General features: G+C 47.8%; 1 protein-coding gene across 2 annotated transcripts in view; it reads left to right on the forward strand.

Annotated features, from left to right (window-relative positions):
- The window catches only part of Hnf4a (hepatocyte nuclear factor 4 alpha), a 36,042-nt gene extending 19,334 nt beyond the window's left edge, over positions 1 to 16,708 (forward strand). Inside the window, exons 7-10 of one of the 2 annotated variants that reach the window (XM_004669305.2) lie at positions 1,218 to 1,373; positions 6,822 to 7,058; positions 12,393 to 12,545; positions 13,523 to 16,708. In XM_004669305.2, the coding sequence (XP_004669362.1) occupies positions 1,218 to 1,373; positions 6,822 to 7,058; positions 12,393 to 12,545; positions 13,523 to 13,665 (689 nt within the window). In that variant the 3' untranslated portion in view covers positions 13,666 to 16,708. The remainder of the gene's footprint in view (positions 1 to 1,217; positions 1,374 to 6,821; positions 7,059 to 12,392; positions 12,546 to 13,522) is intronic. The other variant, XM_004669306.2, reaches the window with a different exon arrangement.
- The last annotated feature ends 3,388 nt before the right edge of the window (positions 16,709 to 20,096 follow it).

A 20,096-nucleotide genomic window follows, 5' to 3' on the forward strand; every position in this document is an offset into this window, starting at 1 on the left:
AGAGAAAGAGGCAGATAGAGAGAATGGGCGCGCCAGGGCCTCCAGCCACTGCAAATGAACTCCAGATGCGTGCGCCCCCTTGTGCATCTGGGTAACGTGGGTCCTGGGGAATCAAGCCTCGAACCAGAATCCTTAGGCTTCACAGGCAAGTGCTTAATTGCTACCCCATCTCTCCAGCCCCCCCAAAAATATTTTAATTAAAGGAGGGTCTGCAGATGTAGCCCAGTAGCAGAGCACATGACAGGGTCTTTGGTTTAATCCCTGTACCATAAAAAAGGAACAAAAAGCCGGGCGTGGTGGTACACGCCTTTAATCCCAGCAGAGGCAGAGGTAGGAGGATTGCCATGATTTCAAGGCCACCCTGAGACTCCATAGTGAATTCCAGGTCAGCCTGGGCTAGAGTGAGACCCTACCTCAAAAAAAAAAAAAAAAAAGAAAGGAGCAAAAACAAAATTCAAGCTCTGTTCTTGGCTTGCCAGTGGAGGACTCCAAGACCCAACCCCCAACTGCTTACCCCCACTCCAACGCAAGAAATGGGGGTTTAGGGAATGAAATCTCCCAGCCTTCAAGTTAGAACAGTTATTCCTCGAATCACATATGCACTCTGAAGATATTTCTGGAATAGCAACCAGAGGTAGCCAGGAATGGCATAACCTCCTTGCCTATGTAACACAGGCCTTCAGGACATATTTATTATTTGAAATGCTTACATAGCTCACCCTATGTCAGGGACCATGCTAAGTACATGGCAAGTGTTTATTACCTCTTTCAATACCCTAAGAAGGAAGTTATGGTATCCCCATTTTATGGATGAGGAAACTGAGGAGCAGGGAAATTAAGTCACCACTTAAGTATGCCCAGCCATAAATGTAATCGGTCAGCGGGGGTGGCCCAACTTCAGAATCTGGTCCATTGACCTTAATGCTTTTGTGTCTCCCAAGTGAACCTTGACTGTCCTTTGTCTTGAGTCCCGCTGGGACAGGGAATTTGGGGGGATGTGGAATGGATCGTGGAAAGCCAAATTCCTAGAGCTCAGCCCAGGACTTCAGGCCATTCACCCTCTTCATCCTGGCCTTGGATTTATCATCTGCGAAATGGGCATGGCAATCTCTGCAGCTCCTCCCCAGAGTGCTCTCAGCCACATTGCAACTGTACAGCCAGAGAGCCGAGGGGTCGGCCAAGGTGAAGGTCCTACCCTGTCCCCTCCGCCCACTCAGGCAATGACTACATTGTCCCTCGGCACTGCCCGGAGCTGGCGGAGATGAGCCGGGTGTCCATTCGCATCCTCGACGAGCTGGTCCTGCCCTTCCAGGAGCTGCAGATCGATGACAATGAGTATGCCTGCCTCAAAGCCATCATCTTCTTTGACCCAGGTACCCCCCGCGCCTCCTGAGCCACCCACCGCTCCTGCCCCAGACCGGCCGTCACACTTCCGCGGCTGGGTTCACAACTTCTCGTGTCTTCATGCCAACGGCAGAAGGCATTTTCATCAGCCTCACCGAACAGATGAGGCCAAGTGGGGCTCAGGGATGGGGAGTATGACGAGATAGGACTTGGCGAGCCTCTGACTCCCAAAACCCCGGGCTTTTCTTTGCTTCCCTCCTGTCTTCTTTTGTTCTTGCTGCTTTTCCTCGAAATGTCTTGTGGAGATAATTAGCCCCACGTGCAGAAGAGGTTAATAGCTCTCCCCACCACAGCCTACTTTGCCAACCAACACCTGTTCCCCAGGAGAGAGATTTTCAAAGTAAAATGCCATGTCCTTGTAGTGCTGGCATGGAGTGCTTTTCCTCGGAGCTGCAGAACAGACCCCCCTCATTTCTTTCTTGGTTTTTTGTTTTGTTTTGTTTTCTTGTGGTACTAAGGATTGAACCCGGGGGCCTCACACATGCCAGGCAGCCAATCTAGCACTGAACTACATCCTCGGCCCTCTTTATTTATTTATTGCTGTTGTTTGTGATTTTTATCTTGCCCTGAGGAGGGGGGGTGGTGTTTCATTTTGTGTGTTATTTTGCCATTTTGAGGCAGGGTCTCTCTCTAGCCCAGGCTGACCTGGAACTCACACTGTAGCTCAAACTTGCCTCAAACTCGTTGCGATCGTCCGACCTTAGCCTCCTGAGTTCTGGGATCATAGGCACGAGCCACCATGTCTGGCCCTTTTATTTTGTCCTGGAATTTACTATGTAGCCTTAGATTGCCCTTGAACTTGCCGCGATCATCCTGACTCTGCCTCCTCAGTGCTAGAGTTACAGGCATGCACTACACGTATATCTTGGTTTGTACTTTTTTTAAAAAAAGATTTTATTTTTACTTATTTATTTGAGATGGGGGTGGGGAGAGAGAGAGAGAATGGGCACACCAGGGCCTTAGCCACTGCAAACAAACTCCAGACACGTGCGCAACCATGTGCATCTGGCTAACGTGAGGACCTGGAGAATGGAATCAGGGTCCTTAGGCTTCGCAGGAATGCGCCTTAACCACTAAGCCATCTCTTCAGCCCCAGTTTGTACATTTTACATCTTCTCTTCCTCCTGTCCTGGCTAAGGCGTTCCTCTTCTCAGTCACCATTGTCGTCATTCCTCCCCGCCCTTCCAGCACGTCGTCGTTACGGCTCTTCTCACATCCCCACGGGGTGCCCCTTCAGCTTGCAGAGGGGCATCCTCTCACCCGTCCGTCAGCCGTCTTCCACGCGTCACTTGGCAGGATGATGATGTTGCACCCCCCCCCCCCGCACAACCTGTCCTCTCCCTGGGGGTCTAGCTACTGACTTCTGCCCTGCATTCTCTTTTTCTAAAATATTTTACTTAAGCTGGGTATGGGAGCGCACACCTTTAACCCCAGCACTCAGGAGGCAGAGGTAGGAGGATTGCTGTGAGTTCAAGGCTACCCTGAGACTACATTGTGAATTCCAGGTCAGCCTGAGCTAGAGTGAGACTCTACCTTGAAAATATATATATGTATATGTGTGTATATATATATATATATATATATAAAATTTATTTATTAGAGAGAGAGTGGGGGGGAAGGTAGAATGGGCTTCACAGGGCCTCCAGCCACTGCAAGCGAACTCCATATGCATGCGCCCCCCCCCCTTGTGTATTTGGTATGTAGGTCCTGGAGAATCAAACCTGGGTCCTTAGGCTTTGCGGGCAAGTGCTTTAGCTGCTAAGATATCTCTCCAGCCCCATTTTCTTTTTCTTTTTTTCAAATTTTTTTTAAAAAAATTTATTTATTTGCAAGCAGAGAGAGAGAGAAGGAGGGAGGGAGGGATGGAGAATGGGCATGCCAGGTCCTCCAGCTACTGCAAACAAACCCCACATGCGCCACCCTGTGCACCTGGCTCCACCTGGGTGCTGAAAGTTAAACCTGGGTTGTTTGGCTCTGCAGGAAAGTGCCTTAGCCACTGAGTCATCTCTCCAGCCCTGCCCTTGCATTTTCACAGAATGTCTGTAGTTGTGTGTATACAAAGCTTTTTCTCTCTTTCTCTCTCTCTTTTAATATTTTTTATTTATTTAAAGTTTTATTTATTTATTTATTAGACACAGAAGAGGAGAGAGAGAGAGAATGAATAGGCGTGCTAAGACCTTTAGCCACTGAGAACGAACTCCAAACGCATGCACCACCATGTGCATCTAGTTTATATGGGACCTGGGGAATCGAACCCCAGCTTAGGCTTTGCAGGCATGTGCCATAACTGCTAAGCCATTTCTCCAGCCCTCTCTCTCTTTTTTATGTAGGGTCTTGTTGCTTTAGCCCAGGCTGACCTGGAATTCACTATGTAGTCTCAGGCTGGCCTCGAATTCATAGCGATCCTGCAACCTCTGCCTTTCTAGTGCTGGAATTAAAGACATGCACCACCATGCCCAGCAGAGACAGAATGGACATGCCAGGGCCGCTTGCTGCTGCAAACAAACTCCAGACTCATGCACCAGCTTGTGCACCTGGCTTTACATAGATACTACGGAAGAGCACCTGGCTCATTAGGCTTTGCAGGCAAGCGCCTTTACCACTGAGCTATCCTCCCAGCCCACAAAGCCTACTTCCATGTCCTAATAACAAGGTGTCTTTGCCTATCGGCTTTCTTGCTTTCTTCTCTTTCTTACTGGCCTGCGCCTCCTGGGCGCTGTCCGTAGTGCTAGACTATCTGTTCAGAGACGGCCTCTGGTAATAAAAGCAGCGAAGAGGGAAATGATGGCTGGGTGAGGCTCACAGATGCGCGAGTTTAAACACTTCATGCAGACCATCTTACGACATAGTCCCTGGGAGGTAGTAATTGTCTTTATGCCCATTTTGGAAATAGGGAAACAGGCATGGAGAGATTTGATTGACCTGACCAAGGTCACACAGCCAGGAAATTAAAGGGCATGGACTTGAACTTCAGGCTGTCCATTTTCTCTCTCTGGCCCATGTTCTTTTTTTAAAAAATTTTTTAAATTTTTATTAGCATTTTCCATGATTATAAAAAAATCCCATGGTAATTCCCTCCCTTCCCACCCCCCACACTTTCCCCTTTGAAATTCCATTTTCCATCATATTACCTCCCCATCACAATCATTGTACTTACATATATACAATATCAACCTATTAAGTACCCTCCTCCCTTCCTTTCTCCACCCTTTATGTCTCCTTTTTAACTTACTGGCCTCTGCTACTAAGTATTTTCCTTCTCACGCAGAAGCCCAGTCATCTGTAGCTAGGATCCACATATGAGGGAGAACATGTGGCGCTTGGCTTTCTGTGGCCCATGTTCTTGACTTCCACATTCAGTGTTCCATTTCTTGGTGGGTGAGAGTTCCAGCTGTGGCTTGGTCTAGATGAGAGCCAGGCCTTAGCTCTACGCCTTGCCGTGCTTGGCATGGGGCTGGGCAGGTAGTACATTGCTCAGTGACAGGAGTAAGATGATTGGCACTGAGCCACGATAAACACTAAGTTGGTTGACTGGATGAAAAACAAGAGCCCCAGCACTGGGCAGTGTAGGAGAGTTCTCTGTCTGTAGCTTCCTTTATTCATAGAGGAGGAAATTAATGCATTACTTTCATACACGGTGAGATGAGGGTATCGGATGACTCCCTTTTTTGTTTTATTTGATTGTTTGATTTTTTTTTTTTTTTTGTTTGTTTGTTTTTCAAGGTAGGGTTTCCCTCTAGTCCAGGCTGACCTGGAATTCACTATGTAGTCTCAGGGTGGCCTCGAACTCACGGCGATCCTCCTACCTCTGCCTCCCAAATGCTGGGATTAAAAGCATGTGCCACCATGCCCAGGCTGATTTTTTTTTTTTGAGGTAGATTCTCACTCTAGACCAGACTGGCCTGGAGTTAACTATATAGTCTCAGGCTGGCCTCGATCTCTCAATGATCCTCCTACCTCTGCCTCCCAAGGGCTGGGATCAAAGGCATGCGCCCCCCACGCCTGATTTGGATGACTTCTTAAGTCCCTTTGTAGGTTAATCTAGAATTGATCCACTGATATTTTTTTTTCTCATTCACTTTTCCCTCTACTTACTGACTCAGTATATCAGCTATGCATAAGGGTACTGTGTGGGCAGATGTAAATGTTAAATAAGATATATCTCTGCTTACACAGCACTCACAGGGTAATAGAAGAGACAGCTACATCCCATGTGGTCAGTAGTGATGGAGGGGCCATTGAAATTTGGGGGCATGATGGGACACATAATATGGCACTAGGCAGGGGGCTGGAGGAGGTGAAGCCTCGGCTGAGCCCTCAGGTGTCAGGAAGCAGCAGCAGTGTGGAGGAGACCATCCTTATGCAGCAGATGCTGGGGTCTGCACAGTGAGACCTCAGTTGTAGGTCAGGAGCTCCAGATTCACACCACAGCTCTGCCAACAACTAGCTGCATGGCCTGACCAAGTCCTTTCCTTGTTCCATACCTTAGTTCCCCATTTCTGAGATGAGAAGAGTCTAGACCTATAGCTCAGTGATAAGACGCTTGCCTGTCATGTACAAAACTCTGAACTCCGTCACCAGCATTGAGAGAGACAGACAGAGAAAGGGAGAGGCTGAGGGTAGTTGTGGGGTGCTCTGTTGGCTTGGTATCTTGGGAAATGGAACAGAAACCTTTTACAGGGGCTTAGGAAGATTGCTCAGTGGCTGAAAGGGCTTGCTTACAGAGCTGACTGACTTGGGTCCAATTCATTAGCACCTACTACAAAGTGGTACTTGTGTCTAGTAGTCATTTGCAGAGGCAAGAGAACCTTGCATGCCCATACACACACAAAGAAATGAAAAAAAAAAAAATTAAGGCTGCAGTGATGGCTTAGTGGTTAAAGCACTTGCCTTTGAAGCCGAAGGACCCAGGTTTAATTCCCCAGTACCCACGTAAACCAGATGTACAAGGTGGTGCATGTGTCTGGATTTCATTTGTGGTGACTGGAAGCCCTGGCATGCCCATTCTCTCTCTTTCTCTCTCTGAAATAAATAACTTTTATTTATTTATTTATTTATTTATTGGTTTTGTTTTTCAAGGTAGGGTTTCACTGTAGCCCAAGCTGACCTGGAATTCATTTTGTTGTTTCAGGGTGACCTCAAATTCACTGTGATCCTTCTACCTCTGCCTCCCAAGTGCTGGGATTAAAGGCATGCGCCACCATGCCTGTCTTCTAAATAAATAAATTTTTAAATAAGCCTTTTTTTCTGCCTGGGTCTAGAAAGCCACCTTTTGTGGCAGAGTAAGGTGGTGGCTGAGGACCCTGGCTTCTTGGTCCAGTACTGGTGAAAACCCCTCTATGATACCAGGCACTACAAGTCAGGGGACAGTGGGGCCCTGCCGTTGCTGCCCTTCCTACCCACGTCTCCCATTGCAGATGCCAAGGGACTGAGTGACCCCGGCAAGATCAAGCGGCTGCGGTCCCAGGTGCAGGTGAGCCTGGAGGACTACATCAACGACCGCCAGTACGACTCTCGTGGGCGCTTTGGGGAGCTGCTGCTCTTACTGCCCACGCTGCAGAGCATCACCTGGCAGATGATTGAGCAGATCCAGTTCATCAAGCTCTTCGGCATGGCCAAAATCGACAACCTGCTGCAGGAGATGCTGCTGGGAGGTCTGTACCGGGTCCAGGAGGATGCTGGGGGACCTCCTCTGGGACACAAGCCTCTGGCAGATCTGAGCTCACCTCTCAGCATCGGTGTCTTCCCTCAGGGTGTGGTTTGGGCAAGGTGCCTTATCTGTTAAGCCTCAATTTCTCATCTGAAAAATGGGGACAAGGCCAGGCATGGTGGCACACGCCTTTGACCCCAGCATTTGGGAAGCAGAGGTAGGAGAATTGCCATGAGTTCAAGGCCACCCTGAGATTACAAAGTGAACTTCAGGTCAGCCTGGGCTAGAGCAAGATCCTACCTTGCTTAAAAAAAAATGGAGACAAAGACAAAGATGCATTTGTTTATGCCCTGAGGTCAAGCCTGGGCCAGTCACTGTTCTAAATACTCCAGACTCTGTGAAGAACATGATCTCTGAGAGGGGAGAGAGGAGAGAGAGACAGAGGGAGAAGTGTGACTCTCAGCATATGCAGACATGTGTATAAGGCTCACGGAAACAGATGAAACCAAGTGTATAATAAAGTATATATAAGTAGAGATTTAAAAATAGAGCTCGGCATGGTGGCTCACACCTTTTAAAAAATATTTTTATTTATTTGTTTATTTATTTATTTGAGAAAGAGGGAGAGAGAGAAAGAGAGTAGGCACGCCAGGGCCTCCAGCCACTGCAAACGAACTCCAGATACATGCGCCTCCTTGTGCGTCTGGCTTATGTGGGTCCAGGAGAATGGAACCAGGATCTTTTGGCTTTGCAGGCAAATGCCTTAAATGCTAAGCCATCTCTCCATTCCCCCCTTTTTAAAAATAAATTTTATTTATTTGTTTATTTATTTATTTGAGAAAGAGGCAAAGAAAGAGAGAGAGAGAGTGTGTGTGTGTGGCTCACACATTTAATCTCAGTATTAGAAGGCTGAGGTAGAAGGATCACCATGAGTTCCAGGCCAGCCTGACCTACAGAGCAAATTCGTTTTTTATAAAGTTTTTTTTTATTATTTATTAATTTGAGAGAGGAGAAGAGGGAAGAGAGAGAGGGGAGAGAAGGCAGAGAGAGAAAGAGAGGGAGGGAGAGGGAAAGTGGGCACACCAGGGCTTCTAGCCACTGCAAATGAATTCCAGATGCATGTGCCACCTTGTGCATCTGGCTTTACATGGGTACTGAGAACCTGAGTCCTTTGGCTTTTCTGGCAAGTGCCTTAACCACTAAGCCATCTCTCCATCTCTCCAAAAAACATAAGTAGGTAATATGATAGAATTAGCTAAAAAGAGGGTCTCTTTAAATGAGTTTGCCAAGTGACCTGCCCTAAAGCAGTGGTTTGTGTGCTAAGGCCTGATTGAAGATTAAACATTTGGATGGTCATTCTAAGCAGAAGTAATTCACTTCAGGCCCTTGGGCAGGGGAGGGCTGCATATCTGAGAAGGGAGGCCAAGGTTGTGAAACAGGGGAATTGAACAACATGAGCATGGAAATTAGCTTGAAATCAAGTCATAAATAGTCCTTTGTAGGTCATGGTCAGAAATTTGGCTTTTATTCAGGCATGGCAGTGAACCTGTATAATTCCAGAAATTGGGAGAAAGAGGCAGAAGAATAATGAGTCTGAGGACAGCCTAGGCTACATAGATAGCAAAACTTTGTCAAAGGGAATAGAAGGGAAGAGAATGGAACAGAATGCGTGGAAGAAAAGGGAAGGGAAAGAAGGAAGGAAGGGAAATGTCTTATTTTATTTTTTGCCACTTTGGTAAGGAGACAGAAAATCAGACTAATGTTCTAAGCAGTGTTTTAATGTTGGGTTGATAGTGAATTTCAGGGGATAAGGAGGAGACTAGTTTAAGAGAAACTTGGAATGTTTCTCTCTCCTACAATCTGAGGATGGGAGGCTTGGACCTTGGAAATGGAGCAGCCCAGATAACTTGGTCACTGGCTTGGAGGAAGAGCCCATGAATTTGCTGATGAGGTGGGGAGTGACAAGAAGAGAAGGTCAAAGGCCAGGTCTGCAGGTTTTGCTTTGAGTGGCAGAAACATATAAGAGTAATTTCGTGAGACAAGGAAGAGTGGGGGGAAAAATCTTGAGGCTGAGTTTGGTTGGATTTGGTGGTCAGATGACCCCAGTGATCCATTCTGGATCTGAACTTCAGTTGACACAAGAGGACAGTGAACTATCCAGTTGAGCTATCAAGATCTTTGTGTATGCAAGTCTGGTGATCAAACGTTAGAGGAAAGGCGCTTTCTGGTGTGTATGAGTCAAGAAAAGAGGGTGTTTCAGGGAAGGCTTTAGGGAAGACCAGCTTGGGGAATGGGAAAACTGAACACACGGGGAAATTTTAGAAGCCAAGAGAAGATTTTTTTTTTTTTCTTTCAGGAGGATGGGCCTTTTTATGGTGCTAAATTCTACAGAGAGAGATTTGGAGAGAGAGGAGATTAGGAGCGTCAGGGAGGGACGTGGGGTGTAGAGGTGTCCCGAGGGGTGGCATGGAAGGAGGCCCTGAGCCCTTCTGTTGAGAGCCTATCAGAGGGCTTTGAGCACGGGCAGCAGATTGGGGGGAATTACAGAGTGAGCACATGGAATCATGGGGAAGTGGAGGCAGAGCACACTTACTTTGAAATGTTCTACTGTGAAGAGAAGCTAGGATTGAATTGAGGCTGGCTGCAAAGGGGTGATTTTTCTCAGGGACCGCAAACCGTGTTATTATGACTGAACTAAAGAATGATAAAGACAGGGTGATGTGCATAGAAAAGCAGAAGTCAGCAAATGGACCCCTCAATGGGGTTGAAGGACCATTTTAGGGGTAGGGATAAAGTAACGTAAGGCTGCTTGGGAGAGAGATCTGGGAGGTGGTGTGGTTATGGTGATGACATGGCAGAGGCAAGGAGTCTCCCCTCCGCACTGCTGATACTTGGGGGTGCCTAGCTCCTCTCTAAGGAGGGATGAATCTTTAGAAATTGTCACATCTCAACATCAAAATTACAGAGAGACTAATAGAGGGAGGGGATATGATGGAGTGTGGATTTGGAGAGAGGAATGTGGGCGAGGGGAGGGAATTATGGTTTATTGTCTGTAAGTATGGAAGCTGTCCGTTAAATATACATCTGGAGCTGGGTATGGTGGTGCATGCTTTTAATCCCAGCATTCAGGAGGCAGAGGTAGGAAGATGGCTGTGAGTTCAAGGCCACCCTGAGATGACATAGTAAATTCCAGATCAGCATGAGCTAGAGTGGGACCCTACCTCAAAAAGAAAAAAGGAGAAAGGAAATCTGAATTAGGTGTGTAAAATGAACTAAAAGATTGTTAAAATATGAAAGAAAGCTGTGAAGCCAGTACAAACGGAATAGGTAATAGAATAAGTTACAAAATAAAGATTCACTCCCCCCCCCAAAAAGAAATTGTCACATCTCCCAAGGGGGCACAGTCATCCTCATCTGAAGACCACTACCAAATGGTGGCTTGTTGCATTCTTGTGGTAACTCTGTGAAGCTGGGTTGTCATGGGTTGGGTGTCACTAGGGTCAGGGCCAGGAGCTGGGGTAAGAGGGGAAGATCTTGTCTCTGGATCTGTCCTCTGCAGAATCAGTGATGGCTCCTACCCTCTGGGACTGTGGGGAGGTTACCATGTGAAGAATGAAAGGGGCTGAGAGAGAGCAGAATAGGTGCTCGGTAATTGTTAGTTATCACCAGATGTGACACATGCTCCTATAATCCCAGCGTATACCCTGTTTGAAAGATATTCTTTTTTGATATTTTTAACATATTTTATTTATTTATTTGAGAGAGAGAAAGAGGGAGGGAGGGAGAGAGAGAATGGGCATGCCAGTGCCTCCAGCCACTGCAGACGAACTCCAGACGGATGCACCCCCTTGTGCATCTGGCTTTTGTGGGTCCTGGAGAATTGAACCAGGATCCTTTGGCTTTGCCGGCAAACACCTTAACCATTAAGCCTTCTCTCTAGCCCTGAAAGAAATATTTTTAAACATCTATTGCAGGCTTTAAAATTCTACCATTGTCAAATGGATAGCCATGGCCTATTATAAAATCATATTCTATATGAAATTATCATTCCCTGAGTCATTTTGTTTACTTATTTGTTTACTTATGAGAGAGAAGGGCAGAGGGAGAGAATGGGTGTGCCAGGGCCTCCTGCTACTGCAAACAAACTTCAGATATATGTGTCACTTTGTGCATCTGGCTTTTCATAAGTGCTAGGGAATTGAACCAGAGCCATCAGGCTTTGCAAGCAAGTACCTTTAACTACTGGGCCATCTCTCCAGTCCCTTGAGTCAGTTTTTGAAGCAGTTACTATGTTCCAAGACTCTGGGTCACAACTGCTGTTTGTCTCCAAAGAAAGAATATCACTGTCACAATGTCACTGCCTTTGGGGACAGTCATAGCTGGGCCCTGGCTTGGGGAAAGCGGCCAAGGTTTCTATATCGTATTGTGGAGAGGTGGATGGTAGGACCTCATAGAACTTAGATTTTAGGATCTAGGCCTTGAAAGATAATAAAAGGAAAGGAAAGGAAAGAAGGGAGGGAGGGAGGGAGGGAGGGAGGGAGGGAGGGAGGGAGGGAGGGAGGGATGCTCGTAGAAGTAGTCCCCAAATGTTGGGGTGCAGGTAAGTTACTATGGGAATCCCCACAAAGGAGAAGGAGAGGGGGAAATCAAGAGGGTCTTCCAAAAGGCTGAAATATCTGAGCAGGAGCTTGGACTTAGGGATATGGAGGGATGGAGAAAGCATTTCTGCTGGAAGCAGCAGTGTGATCAAAAGCACAGATAGGACAACACAAGGAGATGTAGATGCTCCAAGTAAGGCAGCTTCGCTACACAGAGATGTGGAGACTGAAGCCGGAAGCGGAGCTGGGCTTGCATGTCAAAGAGCTTTGCGAGCCATTGAGTATACCTCTATCGATTATTACACAACCAAATTCACTGCTCACTACAGTATTCAAGTGACCTTGGAGGCTCCTTAAAAGTTCTTTTTATCTTTCTCCTTTGTTTTGAGGTAGAGTCTCACTCTAGCCCAGGCTGACCTGGGATTCACTCTGTAGTCTCAAGCTGGCCTCGAACTCACAGAGACCCTCCTACCTCTGCGCCTCTCATGTGCTGGGATTAAAGGCATGTGCCACCACACCTGGCTTTAAACGTTCTTTCTCTTTCAAGTTTCTTTTGGTCTTCTGGTCCTCTCAATATTCTCATGAAGCCCAAGTCAGGGATGGTGAACCAAGGTGCCCAAGCAGGCACTGTCAGTGTTGATGGGCAGGCTGCCTGGCCACACCTGAGGAAGACAGTCTCAAAAGGCTACGGTCTCTCTCCCAGACTCCCCCCCACCGACTGATGCTCTCTCTACCCACAGGGTCTGCCAGCGAAGCACCTCACGCCCACCACCCCCTGCATCCTCACCTGATGCAGGAACACATGGGCACCAACGTCATAGTTGCCAACACAATGCCCGCTCACCTCAACAATGGACAGATGTGTGAGTGGCCCCGGCCCAGGGGACAGGCAGGTGGGCAACCTGGGCTCTACCCTACAGGGGGTGAGGAGGGGACTGAGAAAAGAGACAGGAGAAGGGCTGAGTCTAGAAGGTAGAACCAGGGACATAGTTCCCTGTGTTTGGGGGCCAGGGAGTGAGGGAATGAGGTTGTTTGTTAAAGCTTCATATTTTGCGAGTCTCTTTTTTTCAATGAGATGATTGGCAACCTCTGTCCAATGAAGCTGTCCTTGGGAGGAGACAATCCAGTGGGCAAGGTCACCATTCAGGGAGAATTTTCATTGGCGGAGGATTCCACTAAATGGCACGTTCATTAGGTCAAAGCGTTCATTGAAATAAGGCCACCTGGCTGGTAAGGACAGCTGAACTAGCATTGGGTAGGGATGTCTACTGGCTAGACCATCATCTGAAGTGAAGTTTACAAAGAGTGAGTTTGCCATTGGGTCAAGTTCTTCAAAGAATAAGATCACCGTTGGGAATAGGTGGTCCACTGAGATGAAAATGAATCTCATGGAGATTGTCCTTTGTGACGTCATCTCACAGAATGAAGGTAGCCAACTGGAACTAAGTTACCCAAGTGACAGAAGTAGGACCTATTAATGTCTGTCCATTCATCATCTCCTAAACGTCCAAGAGGTGATCATTTTTGCCCAGTTAACTCTGAGTCACAGCTGCTATTTGTCTCTCTGTCACATATGTCACTGCCTTTGAAGATAGTCACACCTGGGCTCTGGGAAAAGTGGCCAAGGTCTCTATGTCATATGGTGGAGAGGTGGGTGGTGGGACCTCATAGAACTTAGATTTTAGGATCTAGGACTCTTAAGAGAATTGAGCTAGAAGAGAACTCAGGAATGATCTAGACCAGTGGTCTCGTTGTTAGGGAAGAGGAAATGAAGTCTCTGTGAGAGGGAAGAAGTTTACAGAGTCTCTTCAATTACTCTTACCCACACTAGAGTTTTGAGCAGCTTCTGTCTATTTCTTTGTCCCTTCAGCCACCCCTGAGACTCCACAGCCCTCGCCACCAGGTGGCTCAGCCTCTGAGCCCTACAAACTCTTGCCCGGAGCCATCGCCACCATCGTCAAGCCGGCCTCCGCCATCCCGCAGCCTACGATCACGAAGCAAGAAGTCGTCTAGCAAGTGGCCGGGGGTCGGGGGTTCTTCTGCTCACCTCAGCCCCCTCAGAGAGTGCCTGGGGATAACCTGATCACAGCAAACAAGGCATGACAACAGGGCCACAGCAGTCATGGAAATGGTGCAAGAGACCAAGGACACAGGCTGCGGGCCACATCTATTGCCCAGCCTTGACCCCGTGCCTGGAGGGCATGAGCTTAGCCCTGGAGAAACCCCAGCTGGGAAATGCTCTGCTGCCTTGAACCAGTTTCCTCATGTTGAAACCACTGCCTTCATGTCTACCCCCAAACTGCCTCAACCCCTGAAGGACGACTGTCTAAAGATGATGGGGGGGGGGCTGGTATAAACACAGCTCCCTCCCCCCACCCCCAACTACAGTTTCTTCCTGGCACTGGTCATGGAGTGTGAACGCAGACCCTCTGCATCTGGGTCAGCTTGTAGCATGGTACTCCTCCCTCTTCTGCTGCCCCCACCTCAGTTGACCCTCTTAGCCCATCTTCTTTTGTCACCTTCCTCAACCACTGTGACTTCTCCAAAGGACAGGGATGACCCGGCAGCCATTCCCCCATTCATCCTGGGAACCTTCCGTAAGCACTGACCTGCCCGGGCTAAATGTCCAAGAGGCACAGGGTATGAGTCCCCATCCCTTCTCCTCCAGCCCTCCCACACTTCCTTCCTCCAGTACCAGGCTGCATCTTTAGCCACGAAGCCACCGCCCAGGCTACATTTCTAGAGCGACAGGTCCTATGGGTCTCAACAGCAGAGAATGAGTCAATGTTGAAAACAGCAACAAGAATATGAAGGGAGGCTGGAGTGGTCAGAGAAGATGTCCAGCGACAGGCAGACTCTGCACCGGACCTTTAAGGAAGGTTAGGCTTCTGGTTTGTAGGACAAAGGAGACAGGCCCATGAGAGAGAGAGGGAGAGAGAGAGAGAGAGAGAGAGAGAGAGAGAGAGAGAGAGAGAGAGAGAGAGAGAGAGAAAGGCCTGGAAAAAGGCCCAGAGGGAGGAAGACAGGTGTGGGAGTGAATATGGAGAACTTGATCTCCATGGGGACATGCTGAGCATCATGGGGCCTCGAATGCTAAACCGTAGTGAAGAGTGGCAGGGGAGGGACATGCGTGCTTGGGAGCATGAAGAGACGAATGCTACAGAGTTGGAGAAGCTAGGGGACAGGGAGGGCAGACCAGGTGATGAGCCAACAGCCGGTAGAGTGCCTGAATGTGGCAGTGGAGAAGGGGGGATAAGGCTCTTCATGGCAGAGGTTCCCCCTCCTCACCCTCCCAACACCTGTCTCAAGCTCTTCCTTACTCCCAGGTGCTATCATAAGGCATTTGGCATGTATTTTGTCAATAAATCCTATCACCCAGACATTCTTAAAAGAAGATGAAATTGAGTTCCAACAAGTTTTGTGACCCTTTATCAGAAACTCACACTAGTGAGTGGCTATGTCAGAACACGAGCCTGGGTCTCCCTGGATGAGAACAGGAGATCGTAATCATCCCAGAGGACACCTCTTGCCTTCACTGTGATGGAGTTCAGTGGTTTCCTGACCCTTCTCCAAGCTCACACCAAACAGCTTGATCTTTCCAGAAATAAGATTGGCCAGGAGACTGCTAAAAGTCCACTGAGGGTTCAGAATCATATATACCAGTAAATAGGTGAATGCATGACTCCTGACCCTTTCTCTCTCTTTGCTCCCCAAGTCTTGGAGACGGGAAGCAGGGCTCTGTCTCCTGGGAGAGAGACCAATCTAGTCTGGGCAATCTAGAGCTGAGACAGTCTTGGTGAGGGACAGGAGAGAGAAGAGGAGGATCGGTTTCAGACTTGCTTTGGAGTACGTTATACGAGGTACGTTCTGAAAAGTCTGACTTCCAGGACGGAGCAGCCAATGCCTCACCCCTACAGGATCTCAATGGCTTTGGGCAGATTCTGGAACATGCCACTGACCAGTGGGAGTATCCAGTATAAATGGACATATCCTGTGACTAGAGGTGGGATTAGGTGGGGAGAGTGAGCTGTGCACCTGATGTCCGTGTTCCACCAATGCTGGCTCTTCTGGGTGGATGGGGGGGGCTGCCAGTGCCCAAAAGTCCTGCCTTTATTGATAAGTCGGCTTTACAAAAGAGACATGGGGGACTATTAGAATTATCTGCTTCCGAGGAACCTCTACATCCCCAGGGCTGTCAGGATTGGCCCAACCCATTCTAGAAAACCAAATCCTGGGTCTCCAGAGTGACTTCCATGCACAGAGCTCTCAAGCCTTCCTTAGCCACCCTCACTCCACTGCCCCCAGAGGTCTCTGTTAGGCAAGAAGCTGAACTCATTCTGGTCCATGCTGGCTCTTTGCTCCTGCACTTTCCACCCTCCACCCCAGAGGTGCTCATGAGAGGAGTGGCTAATGGTGGACTTCACTGGTTGCCGTCTTCTGGGCAGGGGTCAGTCTTTGCCTCAATCCATTCTTTCTGAAGAAGAAATCCATTCCGCTTTTAATAACTTTATTGCAATGCAGGAAACAATAAAAGTTTACTCTTCTGATTCTAAGCTGAGGACGCTATGTTGGAATTTTTTTTTTCTATCTGAATTTTGTCCTAAGACGTAAAATCAGATGGACTAAGTAAGAAGTTGGGGAAAGACAAGAGTAGGTGCTATAATACCTCCACCAATATCCCTCATTTCTTTGGGAAGTTCTCATAAACTTCCAGAATTCACAAGGCTCTCCTGAGAGTGGACACAAGGGCAGAGAGGATTAGCAATGAATGTTCCTCTGTTTCTTGTGGTAAGCAAGCCATTTGCCTTTGAATTTCCTGTGATCTACCCTAGGGAAGATGAACTGTGAAATTCAAGTCAAGTCATTCTAAAGGAGGGATGGGTCCCAGCAGACCAATCTGCACCTCCCTGTGGGTGAGCAGACATCAGTAGGTCCCACACCAACCCCTGAGGACCCATCACTGCCACCCAATGGGGCAAAGAAGCAAAAAAATTTCTTACTCCTGTATTTTAGCAAAAGTTTATATAACAAAATAAATGGCACATATGTTTTCTAAGACCTTGTGTGGGTGTCTTTTTTTCCCTCAGGTGTTGGGATGAGGTAATATGGGAGATTTTTATGTATACAAAATGCTCTTTCTCTTTTCTTTTCTTTTCTTTTTTTCTTTCTTTCTTTCTTTTTTTTTTTTTTTTTTTTTTTTTTTTTTGAGGCAGGATTTCATTCTAGTCCAGGCTGACCTGGAGTTCACTATGTAGTCTCAGGGTGGCCTTGAACTCATGGCAATCCTCTTACCTCTGCCTCCTGAGTGCTGGTAGTAAAGACATGTACCACCATGCCCAGACGAAATGTTTTCTTAAAAATTATATTTTATTTGCAAACAGAGAAAGGAGACCAGAAAGAATGGGCATTCCACCCCCTCCAGCCACTACGAATGAATTCCTGATGCATGTGCCACTTTGTGCACCTGCCTTTATTTGGATACTGGAGACTCCAACCTGGGTTTTCAGGCTTTGCAGGCAAGCACCTTAAATGCTGAGCCATCTCTCCAGCCCACAAAATGTTTTCTTACTCATTATGGCTTTTTAAAATCTTCTCATCAAGAGATCAGACTTTCTGAATGACTGTCCGCTGTGTGGATGAGGAAGCGGGGACCCAGAGGTGACTTTCCTTGAGAGGCTGGGGTGGCGATGCAACTTTGGCTTCTCGACTCTAAAGTACCAGGTGTATGGAAAGTGAAAGCTGAGCTTCCCTCTTGCAGGGAGAGGATGTGGAAAGATCTTGAAAACTGATCCTTCTTCCTAAAGATGAGGGAGAGGGTGACAGAAAGATCTAGAAGCATGGCAAGAGGATCCAAGGGTTTGAGTCCAAAATGGAGCCCATTGGGGGGCTATCTCAACCTTTCAGACATGAGAAATTTCCTAAAAGCAGAGTTATTTTAGAAGGAAATTGAAAACATGCATCTGAGACTCTCCTGCCAGGTCTGTAGCTGTTGTAGCCCTCACCCTTTAGGCAGGTGGCCTTGGATCTTGGCACTGCCGACCACAGCCTCATGGTTACTTGGGGTGACCTGGAGCTGGCTCATGAGAGATGGCTGCTAGCTTCTCTTCCCAGCTTCACGTGACCCTAATGTCCCACTGGTCACTTGACATCGGCTACAATGGGGCATGATCACCAGCACAACTGGCGAACGACACAAGTGAAGACTGTTTCTCCACGGCAGCTTACCACAGCACTTGGACAGCCAGACTTTCAGATGCCTGGCTATGGTGACATTTGGGGGTAAACATAGGACAAGCCTTCTCAAAGTGAGGGGACAACAGTTCTAGTGTTGGAATCACACATCTTGATGGTCAGTGTGATACTGACAGGGCGCTCCACCTCTCCAAGCTCCATCTGCCCGGCCAGGATTCCACTGGATGAACCAATAGTAACTATCAGAGCTGCTGTCATATGACAAACAAAAATAAAGTCTTCCTGAAGTTAGTTTCTAGGGAGAGGCTAAACATTGCATTCTCTGGTCTCCAGAGCACCTATTAACTGTCTTCCGGTCCCTTTCCTCCACAGTAAGCACCAGGAAACATTTCAAAGATGTTGAAGTAGAGGCCCAATCCCTCCTGCCAGCACGGCCATGGGGGTGGGGACCAGAAAAAGAACATTTCAGTCCTAAATTGTACTTAATAAACCCATATCAAAACCATAAACCCCAAGCTGCCATAAATTCCCTTGACCTTGGCTCCTCCAACTCACCAGCCCTTTGCCCCAGTTCACCTCCAATCTCAGCAGAGGCAGCCAGCCACAGCCTCTCGGATGGTTTCCATTTCACTTGCTAAGCAACACCAGCTCAGGCAGTAGACAGCAGAATCCCCATGTTAGAGAGTAAATGGCACTGAGCTTCAGAAAGAAAAGGAGCTCCTCCAAAGTCACAGGGCCAAGGAGGCGTGGACCTAGGACCTGAGCCCATGCTTCTATTACATGGGCTGGCTCAGAGCTGTGGCTTATGGGAAGGCTCATCCTTCAAGCTCCTCTTTAAAGGTTATTTCTCAAGGCACACCCTAGACCCTTCTTATCCCATTATCCCTAGTGGAGCCCCAGTGCTCAAAGTGTGATCAGAAATACAAGAAACCCTGAGTGCTAGATGGTAAGAGCCAAATAAAGTCCCATGTAGTGTGGATGACCTATCACCCCAAATTGGTGAGGTCATTGTCACCAGTTCTCCAGTTGCAGAGCCCAAATCACCTATGATTGACACTTCTCAAATTGGTGTGTCTTATATAAATCCCAGGCAAGTGTTTGATGGTGGTGGAGCTGAGAGCCATCTCAGGGTCAAGGACAGTGTTTATGGAATGCTTCCTCTTTGCCAAACTTGCTGGACACAGTGAGATCCCACACTAACCCTGTAGGACAGTTATTGCTCTGTTACACAAATGAGAGAACAGGCTCAGAAGGAGAAAGGGACTTGCCAGAGGTCCTTAGCTGGTGGGAAAGCTCATCAGGGGCCCATTGTGTCACCCAGAGGCCACCGTGAAGACACCGAGGAGCCACTGATGACTCAGTCACTGTGCATTGGGAGACCATTGGAAAGTGACAAAGGTCAATGGGCAAAGCCCCAGAATGAGGCATCATGGGATTGCAAAGAAATAACACCATGTTCACCCAGAGAGGAAGAAGCTGTACACAGATAACGACTGAGCAGCAAGGCACGGTGGTGGAAGGTGGTGAGGTGGCAGGAAGGGAGAGTCTGCTGCCCTCTGGGAAAAGGAGTGGTGTGCTCTGCGAAAGAGGAAGAGCCAGGGCAATTACATGGTAGGGAAAAGCACACCTGAGGTGGAGGAAGCCAGAGAGGCAATAGATGGGAGGGAGGGTTGTGGCCAGGACTCCTGGCCCCATCACAACACATGCCACGTGGACCTTTTCCATGCACACGGCCCCCTGTGCCTTCCCTTTGGTGACTTTTTTAACCAGTTCAGAAGCATTCTCTGTGAACCCAAGGTCATTGACATAAATAGAAAAGCAGTATCACTTGTCAGAAACAAGCAGAGACTGCACAGTAAAGTGGTAAGAAAACGTTGTTTTTAAGCTGTGGCAGACAGAATTGCCGTAGGAAAAGATCTGCTCGCTCGCTCTCTTTTTTTTTTTTCCTTCTGTTTTATTTTGTTGTAGCAACAAGATTTCACTCTTAAATATTTTTTTAATTTGTATTTATTTATTAGAGTCAGAGAGGGAGAGAGAGAGCAAGAGAAAGAAAGGGCACACCAGGGCTTCCAGCCACTGCAAACGAGCTCCAGACACATGACCCCCCCCTTGTGTATCTGGCTAACATGAGTCCTGGGAAATTGAACCTGGGTCCTCTGATTTTGCAGGCAAGTGCCTTAACCACTAAGCCATCCCTCCAGCCCCTTAAAGAGGCTTTTTTTGGTTGTTTGTTTGTTTGTTTGTTTGTTTTG

The sequence above is a fragment of the Jaculus jaculus genome, chromosome 8, assembly GCF_020740685.1.
Source record: "Jaculus jaculus isolate mJacJac1 chromosome 8, mJacJac1.mat.Y.cur, whole genome shotgun sequence".
Classification (NCBI taxonomy): domain Eukaryota; kingdom Metazoa; phylum Chordata; class Mammalia; order Rodentia; family Dipodidae; genus Jaculus; species Jaculus jaculus.